Source organism: Cnephaeus nilssonii (assembly GCF_951640355.1).
Source record: "Cnephaeus nilssonii genome assembly, chromosome: 19".
Lineage (NCBI taxonomy): Eukaryota > Metazoa > Chordata > Mammalia > Chiroptera > Vespertilionidae > Cnephaeus > Cnephaeus nilssonii.
The window spans coordinates 24,067,067-24,087,588 of record NC_137090.1 but is presented as its reverse complement, the minus strand read 5'-3'; the positions used below and the strand labels follow the sequence as shown (position 1 = coordinate 24,087,588).

At 40.3% G+C, this 20,522-nt stretch overlaps 2 protein-coding genes across 7 annotated transcripts in view; both read right to left on the bottom strand.

Annotated features, from left to right (window-relative positions):
- TRIM37 (tripartite motif containing 37) overlaps nucleotides 1-2,563 on the bottom strand; it is a 160,086-nt gene extending 157,523 nt beyond the window's left edge. For 4 of the 5 annotated variants that reach the window (XM_079797016.1, XM_079797014.1, XM_079797017.1 and 1 more), the window contains exon 1: nucleotides 1,832-2,560. In XM_079797016.1, the coding sequence (XP_079653142.1) occupies nucleotides 1,832-1,852 (21 nt within the window). In that variant the 5' untranslated portion in view covers nucleotides 1,853-2,560. Of the gene's footprint in view, nucleotides 1-1,831 lie in introns of all 5 variants that reach the window. The other variant, XM_079797018.1, reaches the window with a different exon arrangement.
- Nucleotides 8-20,485, bottom strand: SKA2 (spindle and kinetochore associated complex subunit 2). 2 transcript variants are annotated; one of them, XR_013815017.1, is made up of 5 exons: nucleotides 20,095-20,485; nucleotides 11,399-11,485; nucleotides 7,479-7,655; nucleotides 5,865-6,027; nucleotides 8-623 (listed from the first exon to the last, which is right to left on the bottom strand). XR_013815017.1 is itself a non-coding variant. In XM_079797021.1 (4 exons), exons 1-4 carry the CDS (start codon nucleotides 20,125-20,127, stop codon nucleotides 5,959-5,961), a joined length of 366 nt encoding a protein of 121 aa, XP_079653147.1. In that variant the 5' UTR covers nucleotides 20,128-20,484; the 3' UTR covers nucleotides 4,343-5,958. The 2 variants fall into 2 exon arrangements, 1 of the variants encoding a protein (XP_079653147.1); XM_079797021.1 differs by lacking the exon at nucleotides 8-623 and having other exon boundaries at nucleotides 4,343-6,027; nucleotides 20,095-20,484.
- Nucleotides 20,486-20,522: the final 37 nt, after the last annotated feature.

The following is a 20,522-nucleotide window of genomic DNA, read 5'->3' as shown; positions in this document are numbered from 1 at the left end:
AATAATAAAAGATGTAAAGTCCAACCAGGTTAAGCTACTGAATCAAGAGTAAAAAGCACGATTAATTATAATGGCAAGAAGCTGGCTGGCCCAAATATCCAAATATTATCACAGTTAACATAGATTACGATACAGTCACTACAAATATTTCTTCGATTATTTAATGATACAGGAAATATGCTTATGTTTAACAGTAAGAAAAAAAAGGCAAACTACATGATTAAAGGAATATAAACTTTTTACTTTCTCTGCAATTTTCCAAGGGGGATGAATTGCTTTGATAAGTTTTTAAGAGATACATATCTTAAAAGCAGTGCCCTTTGATCAATGCCCTGGATGGGTAGCTCAGTTGGTTCGAGTGTCATCCTGATTGGCCAAGATTGTGGGTTCAGTCTGGTGAGGGGACTTTACAAGAATCAACCAATGGATGTATGAATAAGTGGAACAACAATCACTAAAGCCCTGGCCGGTGTGGCTCAGTTGGTTGAGCTTCCTCTCATGCACACCAAAGGGTCTTGGGTTTGATTCACGGTCAGGGCACATGCCCAGTTGCAGGCTAGATCCCCAGTAGAGGGCAAGCAGAAGGAAGCTAATGGATGCATCCCTCTCTCACAAGACGTTTCTCCGTCTCCCTTTCCCTTCCCCTCTCTCTAAAAATCAATAAAAACATTTTAAAAAATCAATAAAACATCCTCAGGTGAGGATTAAAAACATTTTTTTTTAATTTAAAGTAACTAATTCAGAATCCAGAAATCTGACTTTCTGCCCTGATGCTGCAACCAAGTAGCTACTTATTTGAGCCTGAGATTCTACCCTGGAGAATTTTAGTGGCAGTTCTCCCAATGCTTTGGGAAGAAAAAATCATCACGTAAATTAGAGGAAATAGTATTATCTTTGCAACAAGCCTCATATGAATCAGTTTAGGAAGTAACTGACAGGAAAAACAGATGTAATTAAATGTAGGTTATTATATATTTTAAGTTTATAGGGCAGGAGAATTAAACTCTCATAAAACCAAGGTCAAGTTACCAAACCTTTATAATACTTTCACATGCGAGTCTAATCATGACTGCAAGCCAAAAGAACCTGTGCGGTGCAGAGGCTGGCGGGGAGGGGCGTGGGGGCGACAAAACCATTGGGTGAGCTAAAGAGCCCGGTAACATCGCGGCCCTTACTAAAAACCAAGGGTTCAGTATTCTAGTATTTCGACAATCAATATAGTACTTGACAATTATTATACAATTACGTTCAACAACCAATCTTTTTCCAAAAAGGTCCCTAGCCTTTACGTAAATACCCCAACAATTTCAAATCAGAGCTTACAAGCGCCAGATAGAATAATAAGAATAAGGTTGTCCTGGCAAACTACAGCCAAATAAGATAATTAAGAGTATATGCTCATTCAATCTGGGAAGGGCAGAAGTCTACCAAAAGGCACCGCTGGGGAGAATGGTTATCCATTCGGAGGGAGATCTGGATCCGCACAGAAATGACAAGAACTGGTTGCGAGTGTCAGGGCACATCCCTGTAATGAATCTGCAGTTTTGCTCCGCACAGGCCGTGGTTTGCAAAAACGCCGCGGGGATGAGTGCCCGGGCGGAGACCACCTGAAAACGCCAAGAGGCGCACCACCTGGGCGCGGGAGCGGTCCGAGCCCAGGCGCCGGAGGGCTGCAGCGCTAGCACGCCGCCCTTCGCACCCGGCCCGCCCGCCCCACGGCGGCAGCGGCGGAGTCCCTACCAGCGAGGACGAGGGAAAGGCGACCCGATTAAAAAAACCCGCAGCGGGTAGCACGGGGAGACGAACCACCAACCTCCGCAAACCTCCTCACCTCCACACTCTGTTCGTCCATTGCCTCCGACTCTCGGCGGGGCCTACAGCGACCCGCGGAGTCCGTGGTCTGACCTACGAGGCGCCGGCCCGAGGTCGCCAGTTCAAACTGCCGCGGAGAACAACCCCGCGCCCGCGTCAGGAGGCTCCAACGACCGCCCCGCTAGCGCGCCCCATCGCTTCAGGTTCCGCGCCAGCTACCCCCACTTCGCCATTTTATCCGCGTGCCCGCCCTAGAGAGCAGTGGGAGGGCGAGAAGTGGCCGCAGATCCTCCCGGCTCAGCCGCCCAGCCGGGACCGCGAGGCGCGGGCGGGCGCGCGCGTGTCGAACCGCTACTGAAGCCGGGCGCCTCAGGTCTCCAGCGAAGTAGGCGCTGCAGGGAATTCACAAACACCCACGGTAACCAGGGCAGCTGGAGGCGCGGCGGCGCAGAAAGGCGCCGGCGCGCATGCGCGCAGGACGCAGCGTTAGAGGAGCGGAGCGGAGAGGCGGGCTCCTAGTTCGCGCGGTGCGGAGGCGCACACGAGATTTGGCGGTTCCGTGCCGCAGGGTAGCTGGCCTTGGACCCCTGGATAAGGCAGGCATTGGCAGGGCCCCGCCCCTTCAGGGGCGGGGCGTTGCCCCACCGTTCTCAAAACTTGCGCGCCAAACGGCAGAGCCACCTGGAATGCTTGTGAAAAACACAAACTGCAAAGCCACACCCCTAGGTATTCTGATTCTAGGGTAGAGCCCCACTAAATCCGCATTTTCAACAATCTCGCTGTGATTTTGGCTGCAGGCGGTGTATGGCCCGCTCTTTGCGAAAACCATGGTGCAGTGGTAACTTGGCTAGTGATTTTTTTCTCCGTGAGGAAGCCGAGACTCAGGTTTTTAAGATTTCCGCTCCACCTGAAGCGAAGCTGCAGCCTGTGAAGCCTAGAGCGGTATAGTTTCTCATTTCAGGGCTGGGAGAACGGGACCACAGGTTATGTAGAAGATCCACACTACACCTGCATTTCTTGTCACTTGAGGTGCGCGGTTGCCATGAGACTGTACAAAGTACAAAACAGTATCAGCTTTCCTAGATTGGTGGCCGCTTTCTACAATTCTGTATCATCCTATCTAATAAAGAGGGAATATGCTAATTGATCATCACTTCGTCACAAAGATGGCTGCACCCACAGCTGAGACCTAGTTCCCATAAGGGGGCTTAAGGAGCAATCAACAGGGACCTGAGGCTACGCCCTCCCCCACCCCAGCGGGGCTTGACGGGGGACCAGAGGCTGCGCTCCCCTCCTGGTGCTGGGCAGGGGGACCTCAGACTGCTCCCCCTGCCCCAGAGCCAGGCCAGGGAACCTCAGGCCGCCCCCCCCCCTAACCCTCCAGGGCTTGACAGGGGACCTCAGGCCATGCCCCCCACCTGGCGGGGCTTGATGGAGGACCTCAAAGCATGCCCCCCATCACCCCAGTCTGGGCTGGGGGACCTCAGGCCATAACCCCCATCCTGGCACCAGGCCAGGGGACCTGAGGCTACACCCCCTGCCCAGCAGGGCTTGACAAGGGTGGGACTGGCTGGGTCTGGATCTAGCCCAATTGGGGGCGGGGGGGGCGGTGGGTGGTGAGCCAGCCGGGTCTGGGTCTCATGCGATTTTGAGGTGCATGTGGGTGGGCAAGGACTTGACTCTGGGTCCCGTGGTAAGCCTCAACTCTGACAGGAGGAAGGTTTTCATATACATTTTACTAATCTTCTTTCAACTCTGACACTTCTATTATAGAGAAAGGGCAAATAGCAATAGTAAATTATTTCCTCTAATTAATCCCCTTTTAATGTGCACGAATTTCGTGCATCGGTTCACTAGTCGTTTAAATATTGCAGAAGTTGAAGGTGTGAGACAAGGAGCGTGCATCAAATTCTTGATTTGAACTTAATTTTTTCTTTCTAGTTACAAACTATTACTTAGCCCAACCTAGAATACACGTGTAGAGAATCAACAATAATCTAGAAAGTTATTGACTATTAAAGCATTTGATATTATTATAATTAGTGGGCAACAACTTTATTTATGTGCCAAAAATTATTTATGTACAGGAACTTCATTAATATTAATTGCCTGAGTATTGAAGAAAATGAATATCTGTTACTAAAATGTAACTGTAAATTAAAGGAGCGGGGCTTTCTGTTCTTGACATATTAAAACTGGACAGGACAATTTTAACTGGAGCAATTCTCCTAACCCTGATTGTCAGTTATTGTACGTTGGCCACTGGACAGATACATGCTCATAAAGTATAATTCTTAAAGTATAATTCTATAACCTGCAGATCTAACATTTGATGTATTTTTCCTAGGCGTTTCAATGCCTCGTTTTTATTACATATATGGAAATATCATTTACTGAAGGATTACTAAATATCCTTCAATATTTATCCTTCAAAACCAACTTCATTGTGCTTCCCACCATGCAGGCACAGAGAAGTGATTTTCTCAGGGTAAAACAGCTGGAAATTAAAACCTGCTATTTACATCTCAGATATGATGTCAAAGCCCAATTTTAACTTCAAAACAGCAATATCTGCTTCCACTCCCCCATTCAGCATTTCCCTGAACATTAACAGTAATAATTTATAGGCAACTCTGACCTCCTATTGCATAGTTAGATACATCATGATTTACTTTCCTGTTTGCCTGCTATTAGCCAGATGTGTATGTATTACTATTGTAAATAACCCTGTGATTAACATTTATATCAACATCTGTCCCTACTTTGGACAATTACATTATTGTCAAGTTATTTCAAAATAAATAGGGAAATACATACAAACACACATAAAACTAGCAACTCTTCTGATTTCAATTTCTTAGCTTTCATATAGAATAAACAAGTACAGTAATACAGGCTGGAGGAGAACAAAGGTCATACTGAAATACAACAGGGGAGAGTCACAGAAAGAGATGTGACAACAGAAGCAGAGCCAAGAGGGAAATCATCAGATGTTACGCTGTGGAAGAATGCAAGTAGCCTTTAAAATGGAAAAGGTTGACTCCCCTTCCCAACTACTCCAAAGTATCCAGAAGGAGCTTCTGAAGAGATTATGTCAATTATCCTACATAATAAAAGGGTAATATGCAAATAGAATGAACAGTGGAATGACCAGTCGCTATGATGCACACTGACCACCAGGGGCAGACGCTCAACGTAGGGGCTGCCCCCTAGTGGTCAGTGTGCTCCCACAGGGGGCGCACCGCTCAGCCACAAGCCAGGCTGACCACTTGTCAGTTGGACATCCCCCAAGGGCTCCCAGACTGCGAAAGGGCGCAGGCCGGGCTGAAGACCCCGCCCTCCCAGTGCACGAATGTTGTGCCACGGGCCTCTAGTAGAAATAAAGTTGCTAGATAATCTATTCTTTTCAGAAAAAATTTTTTAAAGCAATCAAAGGACTACATTTTATTAAGAAAATAGCTCAATAAAGAACAAAATGATAAAAATATTGATTTTAAATATGTTTTTTAAAAGAAATTCAATAAAGACAACCTAAAACAGCATTTGAAAGCAGAACTCATGTTGCTCAACATTACCAAGCAAAAGGAATAGGACAAAAATAAAAGAGGCTGTCACAGGAAAACCAGCTTATTACAAAGATTAGGTTTTATGGGACACTATAGGTCACTTAGCAATCTCACCGATAATGTGACCACATCTTCAATTAAAATTTTCAAAAATAGAAAATTCTATACATATATATAATGTATAATATAATACAAATATTTTTCCATCTTTAATTTCCAATGCACATTCATTCACATTTGACTGATAGTACATAAACATTCTTTTATGATAGGACATCTTTGTTATCCTGATTATACAAAAACAGATGCAAAATAGTGTTAAGACTTCCTTGCCTGAAATTGCAAAGCTAAGTGTGCATATATTTAAACCTTTTCCCATTCCATCCTTTTGACTGAAATTTATTCATATCTGTCCTTATATTTCCCTCTTGTGAAAGGCATCACTATCCAGTCACCCAGGCCAAATCTTGTCTTTCACCATACTCCACCTCTAGTTACCATATGCTAACAAGACATTTTCCTAAATCTCTCTGGAATTGATCTCTTCTCCACCAGAGTTCCCTTTTGCAAGTCCATTTCTTCATAAATCTGACATGTGAGATTTTAATTGCTGTACCGCAGTTTTCTCTTCTTCGGTCAGTGGTGACAGCTAGAAAACAAATGACAGTCTTTTTTCAAAATCCTTTAAAGGCTTCAACTATAATTTTAACAAAAACACCTTTAAAGACTGTTAATTTAACTTATTTAAAAAAAAAGAAGTTAATTAAATTAACTTCTATATATATTTTTTATTTCAGAGAGGAAGAGGGAGAGAGAGATAGAAACATCAATGATGAGAAAGAATCATTGATCGGCTGCCTCCTGCATGTCCCCCACTGGGAATCAAGCCCACAACCCAACCTGGGCATGTGCCCTGACTGGGAATTGAACCATAACCTCCTTGTTCATAGGTCGATGCTCAATCAATGCCGACCAGGCTAGTTAACTTGTTTATCACAACAATAAATGTTTCCATAAGCTCATGCCATATATATGATACAAATTTCGGAAAGCAGGAGAAAAAATATATTATTTGGCTACCTATATACAAAATACTTTGATGTTTGAGCTCCCAAAGACCTTGCAATTAAGTTGAAGAAACAGCCCTAGCTGGTTTGGCTCAGTGGATAGAGCTTCAGCCTGCGACTGAAGGGTACCGGGTTCGATTCCAGTCAAGGGCACATGTCCAGAATGGAGGCTCAATACCCAGTAGGGGGCATGCAAGAGGCAGCTGATCAATGATTCTCTCTCATCATTGATGTTTCTATCTCTCCCTTCCTCTCTGAAATCAATAAAAATATATTTAAAATTTTTTTTTTAAAGTTTAAGAAACAAGACCAAGAAATCAAACAATTTAAGGATTATAATTGGACAGAACCAAAGAAGTCAAGTCTGAATGCTATATGTAAAAGTATTTTGATCAAGAAAGTAAACAAAAATAATCTGGAAGTTTCCTCAGAAGTAGAAACTTGGGCTAAATTTTGAAGGATAATTAAGATGCTTTTAGCTGCAAGTAAAAGAAACACATTTCAAAATGGATAAATAATACAAGTTATTATTATTGCAAAATAAATACAGAAATAGGACAGATTTCAGGGCTGGTCTATTCATCAGATAAGGACTCAGTTTTTCCCATCTCACAGTTCTGATATTCTTGATGGTAGTTTTATCTTTAAGAGGTGATGCTAGGCATCACCTCTATATAAAACGTTTATTTTAAAAAAAAGTTTTCACCCTGGCCGGTTTGGCTCAGTGGATAGAGCATCAGCTTGCGGACTGAAGGGTCCCAGGTTCGATTCCAGTCAAGGGCACATGCCTGGGTTGTGGGTTCGATCCCCAGTGGGGGGCTTGCAGGAGGCAGCCGATCAATGATTCTCTCTCATCATGGATGTTTCTATCTCACTCTCCCTCTTCCTTCATCTCTGAAATCAATAAAAATATATTTAAAAAAAAAAAAAAAGAAAGAAAGAAAATCGGTACTCTGTAAGGCAGGAAGGAAGAACATAGATGCTGAGAAAACAACCAGCAAACAGTATCCAACATGTCAATTGAAAGCATTACCTCCAGGTCTGTTTGCTTTTGTAGTTCTTGTATCATGGTCATAGTCTTATTGAAAGTAGCACAAATGCGGCTCTTAGTCTCTTTCTGCTCATCAGCAATTGGCTTAAAGCGTGCATGCAAAGTTTGATATCGGGACTTTATTGCTGACAATTCCTGTAAGAGTGTAACTGGATTTTTCTATATCAGGAAAAAAAAATATATTAAATTATGGAAATGAAAAATTAAGCTTCTTTTAATAATTAAAATTTATACAACACATTTTTCCATCCATTTAATCAAACACTGTATTTTATTATACAACTGTGTGACAAGGATGGAAAAGGGGAAGAAAGAAGTAAGACCTAGATTCTATTCTCAAGAAATTTAAAGCCTAGGTGCAGAAGTACAGCATAGGGAATATAGTCAATAATCCTATATAATAAAGATGTAATATGCAAATGGTCATTACGCCGTGAAGCATAAAGACCGACCGTGTAAGGACCGTATCATGGATCAGCAGGAGGGTGGGGCAGCGAGCTACAAGCAGGCAGTGGAGAGCTACAGGAGGGGGAAGGGCAGCAAGCTATGAAGGGGAGTGGAGGGAGTTACAAGAGGGCGGGGCAGTGGGCAGAGAGCTACTGGAGGGTGGCAGCAAGCTACTGGCACATGGATTCGTACACAGGGCTACTAGTAGTATAATAATAGTGTAACACATATGGTGTCAGGTGGGTACTAGAATTATCGGAGGGAATCACTTCGTAAATTATATAATTTTCTAAGCATTATGCTATATACTTGAAACTAATATAAAATAATACTGAAATGTCAACTATAGTAAAAAAATAAATTAAAAAATAAAGCCTATGTACAGAAATAGCTCACAAAAAAGCAACATTAAACAGCAAATAAGGTCACAACAATTAATTACATAGTATTTCTAAAATACAATTCTAAATACTATTCAGAAGATGATTAAAGGAACTATATTAATTTGTCATTAAAGAATAAGACAACTTGAAGCCACTTATAAATTCTTAAACATACTGCCATGGGGCTTAAGTATGTATAAATACTAATTCATTGACTTCACTATATAAAATTCATGTCAGCTCAAGCAAATGTATTTATACATTACATTGGTTTTTCAAATTCTTTTTAAAATATAGCCACTATTTCATAAAAGACATTTCATTTCAATGGGTCCTTTCTGCCAGTTGGCAATAACTTTCATTCCTTGATGGTTCATTAGCAAACTCTCTAATACTAGCTATTCCAAACTTCCTTCACTCCCTCCAATTTCCATCTACTTCTTCCTGCCATAAGACCTCACCAACTATTTTACTGAGAAGGCAGAAAACATCTAGTAGAAACTCCACCTTCCTGGTTTTTCATCCCAAAATTAAAATATCTATGGATATTCTCCTCCATATTCAGCCCCCTAACACTACCACTATTATTGCTGCTTCCTCTCCATATCCTCCATAACTTAAATTTCCTATTATTTCAATAAACTTTTCAATACCCTTTATAGAGACTTCAAATATATATAGATCTTCCTAATACTGAGGAAAAATTAACTCCTCTTGACTCTGTTGTCACTTCAAAACCAGCATCATTTTTCTCACTCCATTTACCACCAACCTTTTAGGTCCCATAATATACTAGTACTTCCTCAGTTCAACATATCCTTAGACAATTATTCTTTGCCAAATTATTTTAAGCAATTTAAAGGTCAGGCTTACCCCATACAATATAATTTTGATAACCCTCTTCTTGCCTCTCCTTATTTCCTCCTGGTTTCAATCTTTCTTTTTTAAAAAAAAAAATATTTTTAATTGGTTTCAGAGAGAAAAAGGGATGGGGGGAGTAGAAACATCAATGATGAGAATCATGGATCGGTTGCCTCCTGCACCAACCCCCTACTGGGGATTGAGTCCACAACCCGAGCATGTGCCCTGATTGGGAATTGAACCATAACCTCCTGGTTCATGGGTCAATGCTCAACCATTGAATCATGCTAGTCAGGCAGTTCCAGTCTTCTTAATGTGAACTCTTGACTTTCACAAAACTGTACTATTGTGGTTATCTTCCTACTCTCCAAATATCTCCTTCACAGACCCTACATCACGGCTATAGGCAGAGGCTCAGTTTGTGGTCCTCTCCTTCCCTCTTCCTTAGAGATTTCTCTCTAAGCTTTTGATGATGAAAATGGTAAATAATGATGATTCCAACAGGAAAAAATAAGAACAAAAAATCTAACTTAAAGGCTGATAAAATAATTCTGCAGAGGGTGATCAAGACCTATGGCATGGTCATTACAAGTAGGAAAGGAACAGAAGATAGACACCATGAAAAAAGAATACTTAGTAGAATGTTTGATATAGTCAAAGAAATAATAAATAACACCAAATATATATTAAGATGCCTTTGGGGGTATCTACTCAGTAGACACCCCCAGCGACACTATGGGTTTCTTTTTGAGGTAATGAAAATGTTCAAAAATTGATTTTTGTGATGGCTGCACAACTCTGTGAATGTACTAAAAAACACTCAATTATATACTTTAGAAGGGTGAATTTTATGGTATGTGAATTATAGCTAATAAAGCTGTTTTGAAAACAAGTTGTAGAAGAGAAAACCAGAAGTAGCACAAAAATGAGAGATGGAAAGTGGAGGAGAAATGGGAGTACCACATGAAATGCCTTCCACATAGTACTGAAAGACACTGGCTCAGATGAGTCCTTTGGCCAGTCATTAAGTGGTACCACTGCAGCAGAATTGGTTGGTTGTTCTTTATTTAGTCAGAGAAAAAAGAGAGAGACAACTAAGTCAGTTAAGGAACTAGAACAGTTCTAGTAAGGAGCTAAAATGTTCAGTAAAAACTAAATAATCACAATGCTTTCCCAACTGTATAAAATGTTACTTTAAGTTGTGCTTCCACTCAATCAAAAAAAAATTAATTGTATAAAGTTTTTTGAAAAGTTGTAAAATATGATATTTCTTGACTTCTGGTAAGTGCTATCGAAGATAAACATTAATGATTCAAATGATAAATTAATGTTAACAACAATGCTTAAAAACTCTTTGCTTTCTTCTCCATGGGCATGTGTACAAGTAGTTATGGCATATAAACAGAGTTAATATTTCTAAATCAACCTAAACTTAGAATAACTAAGTACATGTTTATGTAAAAATCACAGTTCACATAATGAATTGAACAGTATATTATCAACTTCTTTCATAGACTATCATTACCACCAGGATTGCTCCCTTCTTATTTAAGGACTAGAGGCCCGGTACACAAAATTCATGCACAGATGGGGTCCCTAGGCCTGGCTGGTGATCAGGGCCTATTGGGGTCATCTCACCCAGTCCCAATTGGGGCTGGGCTGGCCAGGGCTTGCTGGCTGCCGGACGGGGCCTGCTGGCAGGGCCTGCTAGATGGGGGGAGGGACCGCAGGAGGTTTGCCCAAGGCAGGGAGGGATCGGGGGAGGTTGGCTGGCCGTGGGAGCACACTAACCACCAGGGGGCAGCTCCTGCGTTGAGCATCTGCCCCCTAGTGGTCAGTGTGCATCATAGTGACTGGTTGACCGGTCGTTCCAGTCGTTCGGTTGTAACAGTTGCTTAGGCTTTTATATAGATAGATAGATTGTCCTAGAGGTATCTATATTCTCTAACAATGTCAAAGGCTTCCACAATGGTTCATATCTCCTGACTCAATAATTCTTGTACAAGGGTTAAAAAACTAAAATAGCCACAAATTTCCTTGACCATGAATACAATAACATGCTGTGACCAAGTTTTCAACATAAAAAGATTTTAAGATTTTATGAACTCAGTACTGAGTACTGTAATTTTTATAATCACTACTATTAGAAATACTATCAGAAAATCTTTTGATAAAATATTCTGTCAAAAATACATTGATTTTGCAGATTACCTCGCCTGCTGAATCAGGATGATTAGTCTTGATTTCATATTCCAGCCTGTTCTGAATGTAATCCAGATCAGAGTCAGCTTTCTGGAACTAAAAATCAGCATAAATCATTATTCTGTGAACCAAAAGGCATATTAATAAACATGATACTGCAACTATTCTTTCTTTTCTCTTTATATTTTTTAGTATTTTAATAATGTGATATATAACTCATTTTGAAAATATGGAAATAAAAAGTATAAAAAAACTCCATGGTCTATAATACCCAGGCTATATTAAAAATTTCTTAAACTAGTTAACATTTTGAAAATCATTTCTCTCTGCATGTCTCTTAGATTTTGAGCCAAAATTAAAATACCAAGAAGCCACCACCATCATATATTAATACAATAACTAATAATGTCTTCAAGAACTCCCTACGGTCACCCTCATCAGTTAGGCAGTGGTTTTTCCTCTCTCGTAGGAAATAAGGTTTCAAGTTAAAACACAGAACAAATTTATTTTCAGGGATTCTCTCAATTTCCATTATCTGCAACCCTATTAACCAAAGAACTACAGATAAATGCTACACAGACCAAAATTAGAGAACTTAGAGTCACAAATTATACAAGGAAAACTACATATACCACAAAAGTAGCCGTCTGAATAGACCCAATTTATTGAACGTAAGTCCTAGAATAGAACCATCATCTGTAGTACACCTCTAAGGGAGAAAAAAAAGGGGGAAAGCTGCCACAGACCTAAATATGTGTGTGTGTACATATAGAAAAGCTGGAAAGGATATCTAACAGAAAAAGTGGTTTAGTGCTCGCTTCAGCAGCACATATACTAAAATTGGAACGATAGAGAGAAGATTTAGCATGGCCCCGGTGCAAAGAAGACACGCAAATTTGTGAAGCATTACATATTTTTTTAAAAAGAAAAAGTGGTTTATGTCTGAATGTGTTTAATTTATAAATTATTCTTAACTTTTCAAAATTCCACATCTTTTATATGATCTTAAAGCAGGCACTGCCTTTAATTTACCAAGGAAACATCCATGAGTTTACTATGGAAGGCAAAACATGATTTCCACAGGGAAATTGCCTAGCCTACAGCATAGGAAACTGCTTTGGGGTTAGAGTTTGGACCTTATTATGAACTTAAGCTCTGAACTAAAGATTGGTTCTTGAAATTTCGAACCCTTAGTGGAAAGAGTAAAAGCCAAAAAACCCACTGTAAAAGTAGTTCTCAGATTTAATGAGAAACAGTCTACAGATATTTTCTTTACACAAAAGGTAGACTAAGGACTCTACTTTGGAATCTAGAGTAAGATAAAATAGCTCTCAGAAGTTCAAATGCTTCTAAGATCAGGAACTGTCATCATTGAACAAAATTTCAGAAAGAGATATACTAAAACTTCCATCACTAATTTCTCTCATCATTGACCTAAATTTGAATGGAAATTTTTGCAATTGCCAAAGTTCTATCTTTATAACCAAATTCCAGTCAAAGGCACATGCCTGGGTTGCAGCTCAATCCCCAGTAGGGGGTGTGCAGTAAGCAGCCAATCAATGACTCTCTCTCATCATTGATGCTTCTATCTCTCTCTCCCTCTCCCTTCCTCTCTGAAATAAAATATATATATATTTTAAAAATAAAATAGCTTATCTAAATTCGTGAAAAAAAAAATTGAAAGAGGCCTCAGGAAATGAAATGAAGTTTAAATGTCTGAGCACGAACTATCTAGGAAAGGTTTTTAAACTACTAAAGCCAGTATTCCTCGGTCATCCTGAATCCAAACTAGGAGATAAATTAAATCACTAAAGAAATCTGTTTTCCTCAAGATTTTAGTTCTATCTCAGAGTAGAATGTACTTTTTTCTTTTGTTAATCGAGATTTCTAAGTCTTCATAATAAATATGCTATTATATATATAAAAGTCTAAGTGACCGACCGTACTTCCGTCTGACCATCTGACTGGCCGGCCGGTACTTATGACACGTACTGGCAATTTAAAAATAAATGTTGACTTGTGCATGCGCGAAACATATAAAGCTCTTGCTGGCGCCAATCACACACGTGTGTTTCGATCTGTCATTGTTGATCATGAATTTGGTTGACATTTCTTTTATACAGAAAGGGCAAATAGCGATATTAAAGTATTTCTTCTAATTAATTTCCTTTCAATGTGCATGAATCCGTGCACTGGGCCACTAGTTATATAATAAATGAGAAATCTTTATTTATAAAGTTAACTTCTACCTCCTCCCATTCATCCAATGTAAACATTTATTTGCCTCTAGTGTCTATGTGCTAGGCTAACAGACTTTCATATATGAGACAAATACTACATCTATTTGTTCAAAAACACAGCACCCTGTACTATTCTTCATATTAATTTTTGTGTGATTTATGTGTTTCTCCAGCTTATTTATATATTTAACTTTGCTTACCACAGTTCCTCATACAATAGGTAAAAGAAGTCCTTGCTGGTAATTATTTGATCAATAAATAGACAAAGCATTGCAATCTAATGTATCCTGTTTACAACTGTATGAAAACAAATTCTGAAGGGACTTTGAGGTAGGGCTGCCGCATAATATACAGGACACCCAGTTAAATTTCAATCTCAAATAAACAATGAAAAAAACTAGTATAAATATCTCCCATGTACTATTTGGACATAATTATACTAAAAATTATACATTGCTTATCTGAAATTCAAATTTAACTAGGCATCTTGTATTTTTATTTACAAACTAGAGGCCTGAAACACAAAATTTGTGCAAGAGAAGGCCTTCCTTCCCCTGGCTGCCAGCACCAGCTTCCCTCTGGCACCTGGGACCTGGGCTTGCTTCCCTCTGGCCGCCTGCACCACCGGGGACCTGGGCTGGCTTCCCTCTGACCACCCGCAGGCACTCGGGACCCGGGCTTCCCTCTGGCCCCAGCTCCATCCACCGTCTGGAAGGACGTCCAGCTATTTAGAATATTACCCTTTTATTATTATAGATAAGCCTAGCAACACTAAATTGAAGGATCGCAATGTTATCAAACTTAGGGCCAGAAAGAGAAGTGGCACAGAAGCATATCTTGACGTGCTTTATCCTTAGTCCCTCATTCAGAGTCAGGACAAACAATGTTTCCTTCCCTTATGAGATAATATTTCCATATAACTAGACTATACTGCTAAGAATGGATTAGTCAACATACTTGTACATGAATTGAGTAAGTTTTGAAACTCAAACATGAGCCTAGATTAAACCAACATACTTCAAAAATGATGCCAAGAAACTCAGTGGGTTGACTAGGTGTTCTAGGCTGGGCTGAGTTTGGTAGCTCTACTTCTCACTGCAGTTCTGTATTGTCTGGTAAGACGTTGTTCCAGGTATGTCATCCTCCTTGAACCTGAAGATATATATTTTTTAATTTTTTAAAATATATTTTTATTGATCTCAGAGAGGGAGTGAAAGGGAGAGCTAGAAACGTAAATGATGAGAAAGAATCATTGATCGCCTGCCTCTTGCATGCCCCACACTGGGGATTGAGAGCCTGCAACCTGGGCATATGCCCTCACCAGGAATCAAACCATGACCTCCTGGTTCATAAGTCAACACTCAACCACTGAGCCACACCAACTAGGCTTAGTTGAACATTTTTAATGGCAGATATCATCAATCATAAAAACTACAGTGATAACTTTATGATAGGCTGATACAATATAATGAAATAAAATATAGTTCAAAAATAAGTAAATCTACCCATACATGCTCAATTGATCTGCTACAAAGGAGCTAAGGTAATCCACTGGGGAAATTATACTCCTTTCAAGAAATAGTACCAAAAGAAGGGGATACCCATATGCAAAAATAAAGAGCCTCCACACATATCTGATACCATATACGAAAATGAACTAAAAATGAACAGAGATCTCAATATAAAAATTAAAACTGTAAATCTTCTAGAAAAAAACATAGGTGTATTTGTGACCTTGAATTAGGAAAATATTTCTTAGAACACAGCAAGTATAAACCATCAAAGAATAAAACATATAAATTGGACTACATAAAAAATTTTTTTTATAATCTTCACCTAAGGATATTTTTTTTTCCATTGATTTTTAGAGAGTGGAAGGAACAGGGAGAAACTGAGAAAGAGAAACATTGATGTGAGAGAAACACATTGACTGGTTGCCTCCCACACCAGCCCTGACCAGGGCCTGGGATCAAGCCTGCAACCAAGATACTGCCCCTTGACCAGAATCGAACCCAGGACCCTTCAGTCCATGGGCAGACATTCCAACCACTGAACCAAACTGTCTAGGGTTGCATCAAAAAATTTTAAGTAAGAAGGCAAATAACAGAGAAAATTAAAGGATTCATAATGTAATAATAAAAAGACAAACAACTCAATTTGAAAATAGGCAAAAGATTTGACACTTCACTAAAGAAGATATATCAACTGCAAATAAGCACATGAAAATATATTAAATATCATTAGCCATTGAGGAAATGCAAATTGAAATTATGAAATATAACTACACATCTATGAGAATGGCTAAAATGAAGAATGACAATACAAAGTGTTGGTGGGGATGTAGAGAAACTGAAATCCTAATACATAGCTTTGGAAGAGATTTCAACAGTTTGTTATAAAATCAAGCATATATTTAGCGTGCTGCTCAAGAGAAACAAAAACATGTTTACACAAAGACTTGTAATACAATCTTCATAACAATTTTACTCATAAATGGGTAAATGCTGGAAACAACCCAAAGTTGATAATCTGGTGAATGAATAAACAATTTGTGATAATTCTATACAAAGGAATATTACTCAGCAATAAAAACGGTCCAACTACTAATACATACAACATGGTCAAATCTCAAAAGCATTATGTTAAGTGTAAAAAACTAGACACACACACACACACACACACACACATACACACACACATAAAACCAGACACAAAGACTGTATGCTGCATATAAGTCCATTTACATTAAATTCTTGAAAAGGCAAGTGGTTGTCAGGGAATTTGGGAAGAAGAGGTTGACTGCAAAAGGGCATAAAAAGGGCATGGTGGTTATATGACTATACACATTTGTTAAAACTCATCAAATTGTACACCTAAAATTGGTAAGTTTTAATGTATGTAAACTATATCTTAATAAAACTGATTATAAAAAATAGTGCTGATTCACACTTTATTATATCTCAATTACAAAGAAAGAACTTTAAATCAAGCATTCTTAAGTTTTAAATTTGAGCATTTGCCACACGATGCACAGATTAAGATATAGGAAAAGTTGTCATAGGAAATATTCAACTGGCATTACTTTAATCCCTTACTAATTCATCTTAAAATTCAATTAAATAATACCTGAGATTTGCCAGAGCCTATCAAAATCCGTTACAGAAAGAAGCAAATTACAAAGTACTACTCATTTAGATTAGCCATAACAACTTTGGCTATAAAAATTATTCTCTTAATGTGTTTCATAATGCAGTGTTTTTAATTAGTTAAAAACTTTTTTTCTAAATTATGACTTTTTAAAACACTTTTGGTAATAAAATTTTTTGTAATACAAAAAAAGTTTTCAGGAACAAAGATTTTGGTAAATTACTCACAGATATTGAAGATGTAAGGCAAGAATAAAAATTCTGGTGTGCATCCTGCTTTCAGATGCTTTGACAATACTATTGCACTGCTAGTGTCAAGTACAGTAGTGCAATAAAGTCAGAGCATTCGTTAGCAGTAAAGGTAGAAAAGGAACACAAAAGCATCTTGCAAGACTTGAAGCTTCAGTGAGAAAAGAATTTAAAGAAGAATTGCCATTTTGGACAGAAGACATGCAAAACCTAAGAACATTTATATCAATGTTAAAAATAAAAAAAAGAATCAGACTTAAACATCAAAATGAGGTTGTTTTTTATGACTAACCTATGGTTAATATTGAAATATAAACATGCATATAAATAAAGAAATTTTGTAAATATGTCCTAAGTTTTACAAAGTTCAAAAATATTTCTGTTCTGCTGAGATATATTGGTTAGCTCCTCCATAGCAATTGATTAACTGCCATATAAAACAAGTCTTTTGAATACTATCAAAGAAAAAAAAAGTAAAATAATGTTTCCCAATCTCTATATTCCCAATCTATCTCTGGAATACGCCCTAATATGCAAATAGACCAAACAGTGGAACAACCAGTCGCTATGATGTGCGCTGACCACCGGGGGTGAGCGTGGAAAATGGCAGGTGTCTGCAGCAGGCAGCAGAGCGTGGAACATGGTGGCCTCGGCCAGCGGCGGGATGGTGGATTAGGTGAGTGGGGCGCCAGTCACTGTCGGGGCAAAGCTTCTGGTGGTTACTGAAAATTCTTTGCTCCCGCACACCCCACACCATGGTCCTGCCTGGCGTTCGCACCTGCTGCCAGCGCTGGCCCTGCTCGCACCTGCTGCCAGCGCCCGGCACTGGTCCAGATCGCTCAGCGCCATCAGCAGGTGTTAGCAGCAGCTGCCCGACCCAATCTCCCCTGAGGGCTTCTCCACCTCCTCCTGCTCTGAGGGTAATGGGGCAGCAGCCACTGCTCCCACCGGCTGACAGCACTGGCCCTGCTGATGAAAAAACACTTTCCATTATTTTCACTAACCTTCCCTTAAATGGTCCAGTTCAACTACTTAGTTGGACTGAGCCTATGAAGAAATGAACAAAATTCAGGACAGCTGGAATGTGAGTGTCTTGATCTCAAATTCTGGGCCACATAAATCAGATATTAGAATATTTCAACTAAAAATCAGAGGACTGCATCAAAAATTATTTACCTTTAGAACCTTAGAAACTAAACTGGTTCACAGATGTAAGGAATTCAGGAAGAAAGATCTGCTTTCTTCTCTTCCTCTTTTAAAAAGATTGTTTTTTAAAAAACTACCCCATCATTCAAACATCTAAAAGTTTGAGTCTGGCTACCACATAATTCTCTAAAACCCACTTTCAAGATGTACACTTAATCATTTTCTCCTTAAAATAAAACATGTTCAATCTATTTAAAAAGTCCTATGAGAATACTGACTCAATATATTGCCAAGTCCAGAAAAGGCTTAATTGGTACCTCAACTAAACAGCCAACTTGAGGAGAGAAAAACTGTTAAAAGCAAAAGTAATATCATTTAGCATCTTACAATTAGGCAGAAGTGTGTATATGGAGGGAATTCAGAATGGGGGAGAAGAGCAAGACAATGTTAACATTTATGCCTGTTGATAGAATCAAACTACTAACAGTTCTTTAACATGTTTTTGTGGTTGGTTAGTTTGTTTGTTTTTTTAAGAGAGTTAATGATAAAGATAACAAAACCTTGAACTAAAAGTTCATTATTACAGCAACTGAAAGTTCAAATCGAATTTTTATATGAGGCACTACAATTCATTAATACACCTAAAAAAAATAAGTTATATCAAGGTCTCACATGTTCTGGGGGTGAGAATTGGGGTGAGGATGGTATTCAGGATCATTACATGTGCAGATGGTATAGTGACCCAAGATTCAGCTTGGAGAGGGCAACACAGGCAAAAAAATGATACCTAAAAAGTAATGACAGGGAAAAGCAAGGAGAGAAGGGGAGGACTGCAGGTGGAAAAGATTTTGGCTTCTCAATCTTATTTTTCTTTAACGAAAAACTGACAGGAGCTCAATGATGGGTGTGTCCTCCAAATTACACGTTTTAAAGGAAGCCAGTCCAATAAAAAAAAAAAAAAAAAAGCTGGTAATGCAGGTGAGAAAGAAGGGCTGAAGATAAGGAACTAAAAAGAGAAGAAAAAAGCGCGGGCGATCGGGCCGGTAGTCTAGGGACGGGAGGGAGAGAATAAAGAGGACAGGGACAGGATCCGTAGAAGAAAACTAGGACAGCTCTCCAGCTCGGCGCCCTCGTGCAGGCCAAGCAGCAGCGGGATCCTCTCCAATTATTTGCCTCCGCCTCCTACTTCCACAAATGAATGAAACTAGGCGACTGGAGAGCAGGGTGCCTTCCTGGTCCCGATCCTGCCCGCGCCCCAGGAAAGGAGCTCATGGTTCAGGTGCCCATCGCTCGTTCCCCCACCTAAGGACTGCCTGCCCCCTTAGGGCCAAACAAACAAACAAAAAAAAACTAGTCTAGAAGCTTTCCTGGCCTCTAGGAAGTTGAGCACGCAAAGTCTAGCATCCTTGTCAGACTTTTCAGCCCGCCTGGGAGGATGCAAACCAGTTCAGCCCTGAAGGGATTTCTCTCCGCCGCACTCGGTTCATCCCCACCCAAACCCACCCTCCATCCCGCTTTTCTGGAGTGTTGAAAGACCTCTCCCCTTCTTAGACGTTTTGGGACCAATTCCAGTCTCATCTTTTTGGCAGAAATACAAAACGTCTGCACCAGCCACAGGTCCGTAAGGGGCGGAAAGGTGAGGGCAAGGAACAAAAAAAAATCCCACTGGCCCCACACCCTCAGCATCTCCCGCCATTTCCCTCACCGGTTTCCCGGATGTAACCCTTTCTCCCCCGCCCCCCTCCCCCCGCGGCGGTTAAAAAACCAGACGGCGGCGACTCCCTTTGGTGCAGGAGGAGGGAACTCAGGTCTAGTCCAGCCTCCGCCGCCCCAGGGTTTCCGGCGACTCTGAGCTGCTTCCCACTTTGGTGGCCCTAGGGGAAAAAATGAACTACCCAGGAGATCTCCTTCACTTTACACTCACCATCAATTCCAGCTTATCGACCTCCTCCTCCATGTTGAATAGTTGACATTCCTCAGGCCCCGGCGGCGCCTAAGGCGCAAACCATGCCAGCACTGAGGGTCCCTATTGGACAGCTGTCACTCAACGTCTTGCAGTCATTGGCTCGTCCGCTTCACCGGCGCCCGCCCACTGGCGATTAGGCAACGCCTCTCCTCCTGAGACACCTTTTCCAGTTGGGCCGAGACACAAAATGCCGCCGGAGGGTTGGTTGCTGTATGCTTATATTTCCACATTGGCTGCATCCTCACCTCTACTTTCAATTTCATAGTTAGGGCTCAGCCGAGAGGATTGCGATTGGTGCCATCGGAAGAGGAGCCAACCAATCACACAAAGGCTTCCACAAAGAGCACAGGGGAAGTGACACACCTTCTTGCCTCTCCGGCGGCTCT

Coding starts and splice junctions, on each gene's coding strand:
- SKA2 (XM_079797021.1), bottom strand. CDS start 20,127: ATGGAGGAGGAGGTCGATAAGCTGGAATTGATG. Junction 7,656..11,398: donor ATCCTGATTCAGCAGGCGAG/GTAATCTGCAAA, acceptor TTCCTGATATAG/AAAAATCCAGTTACACTCTT. Junction 6,028..7,478: donor AAAAGCAAACAGACCTGGAG/GTAATGCTTTCA, acceptor TTTGTTTTCTAG/CTGTCACCACTGACCGAAGA.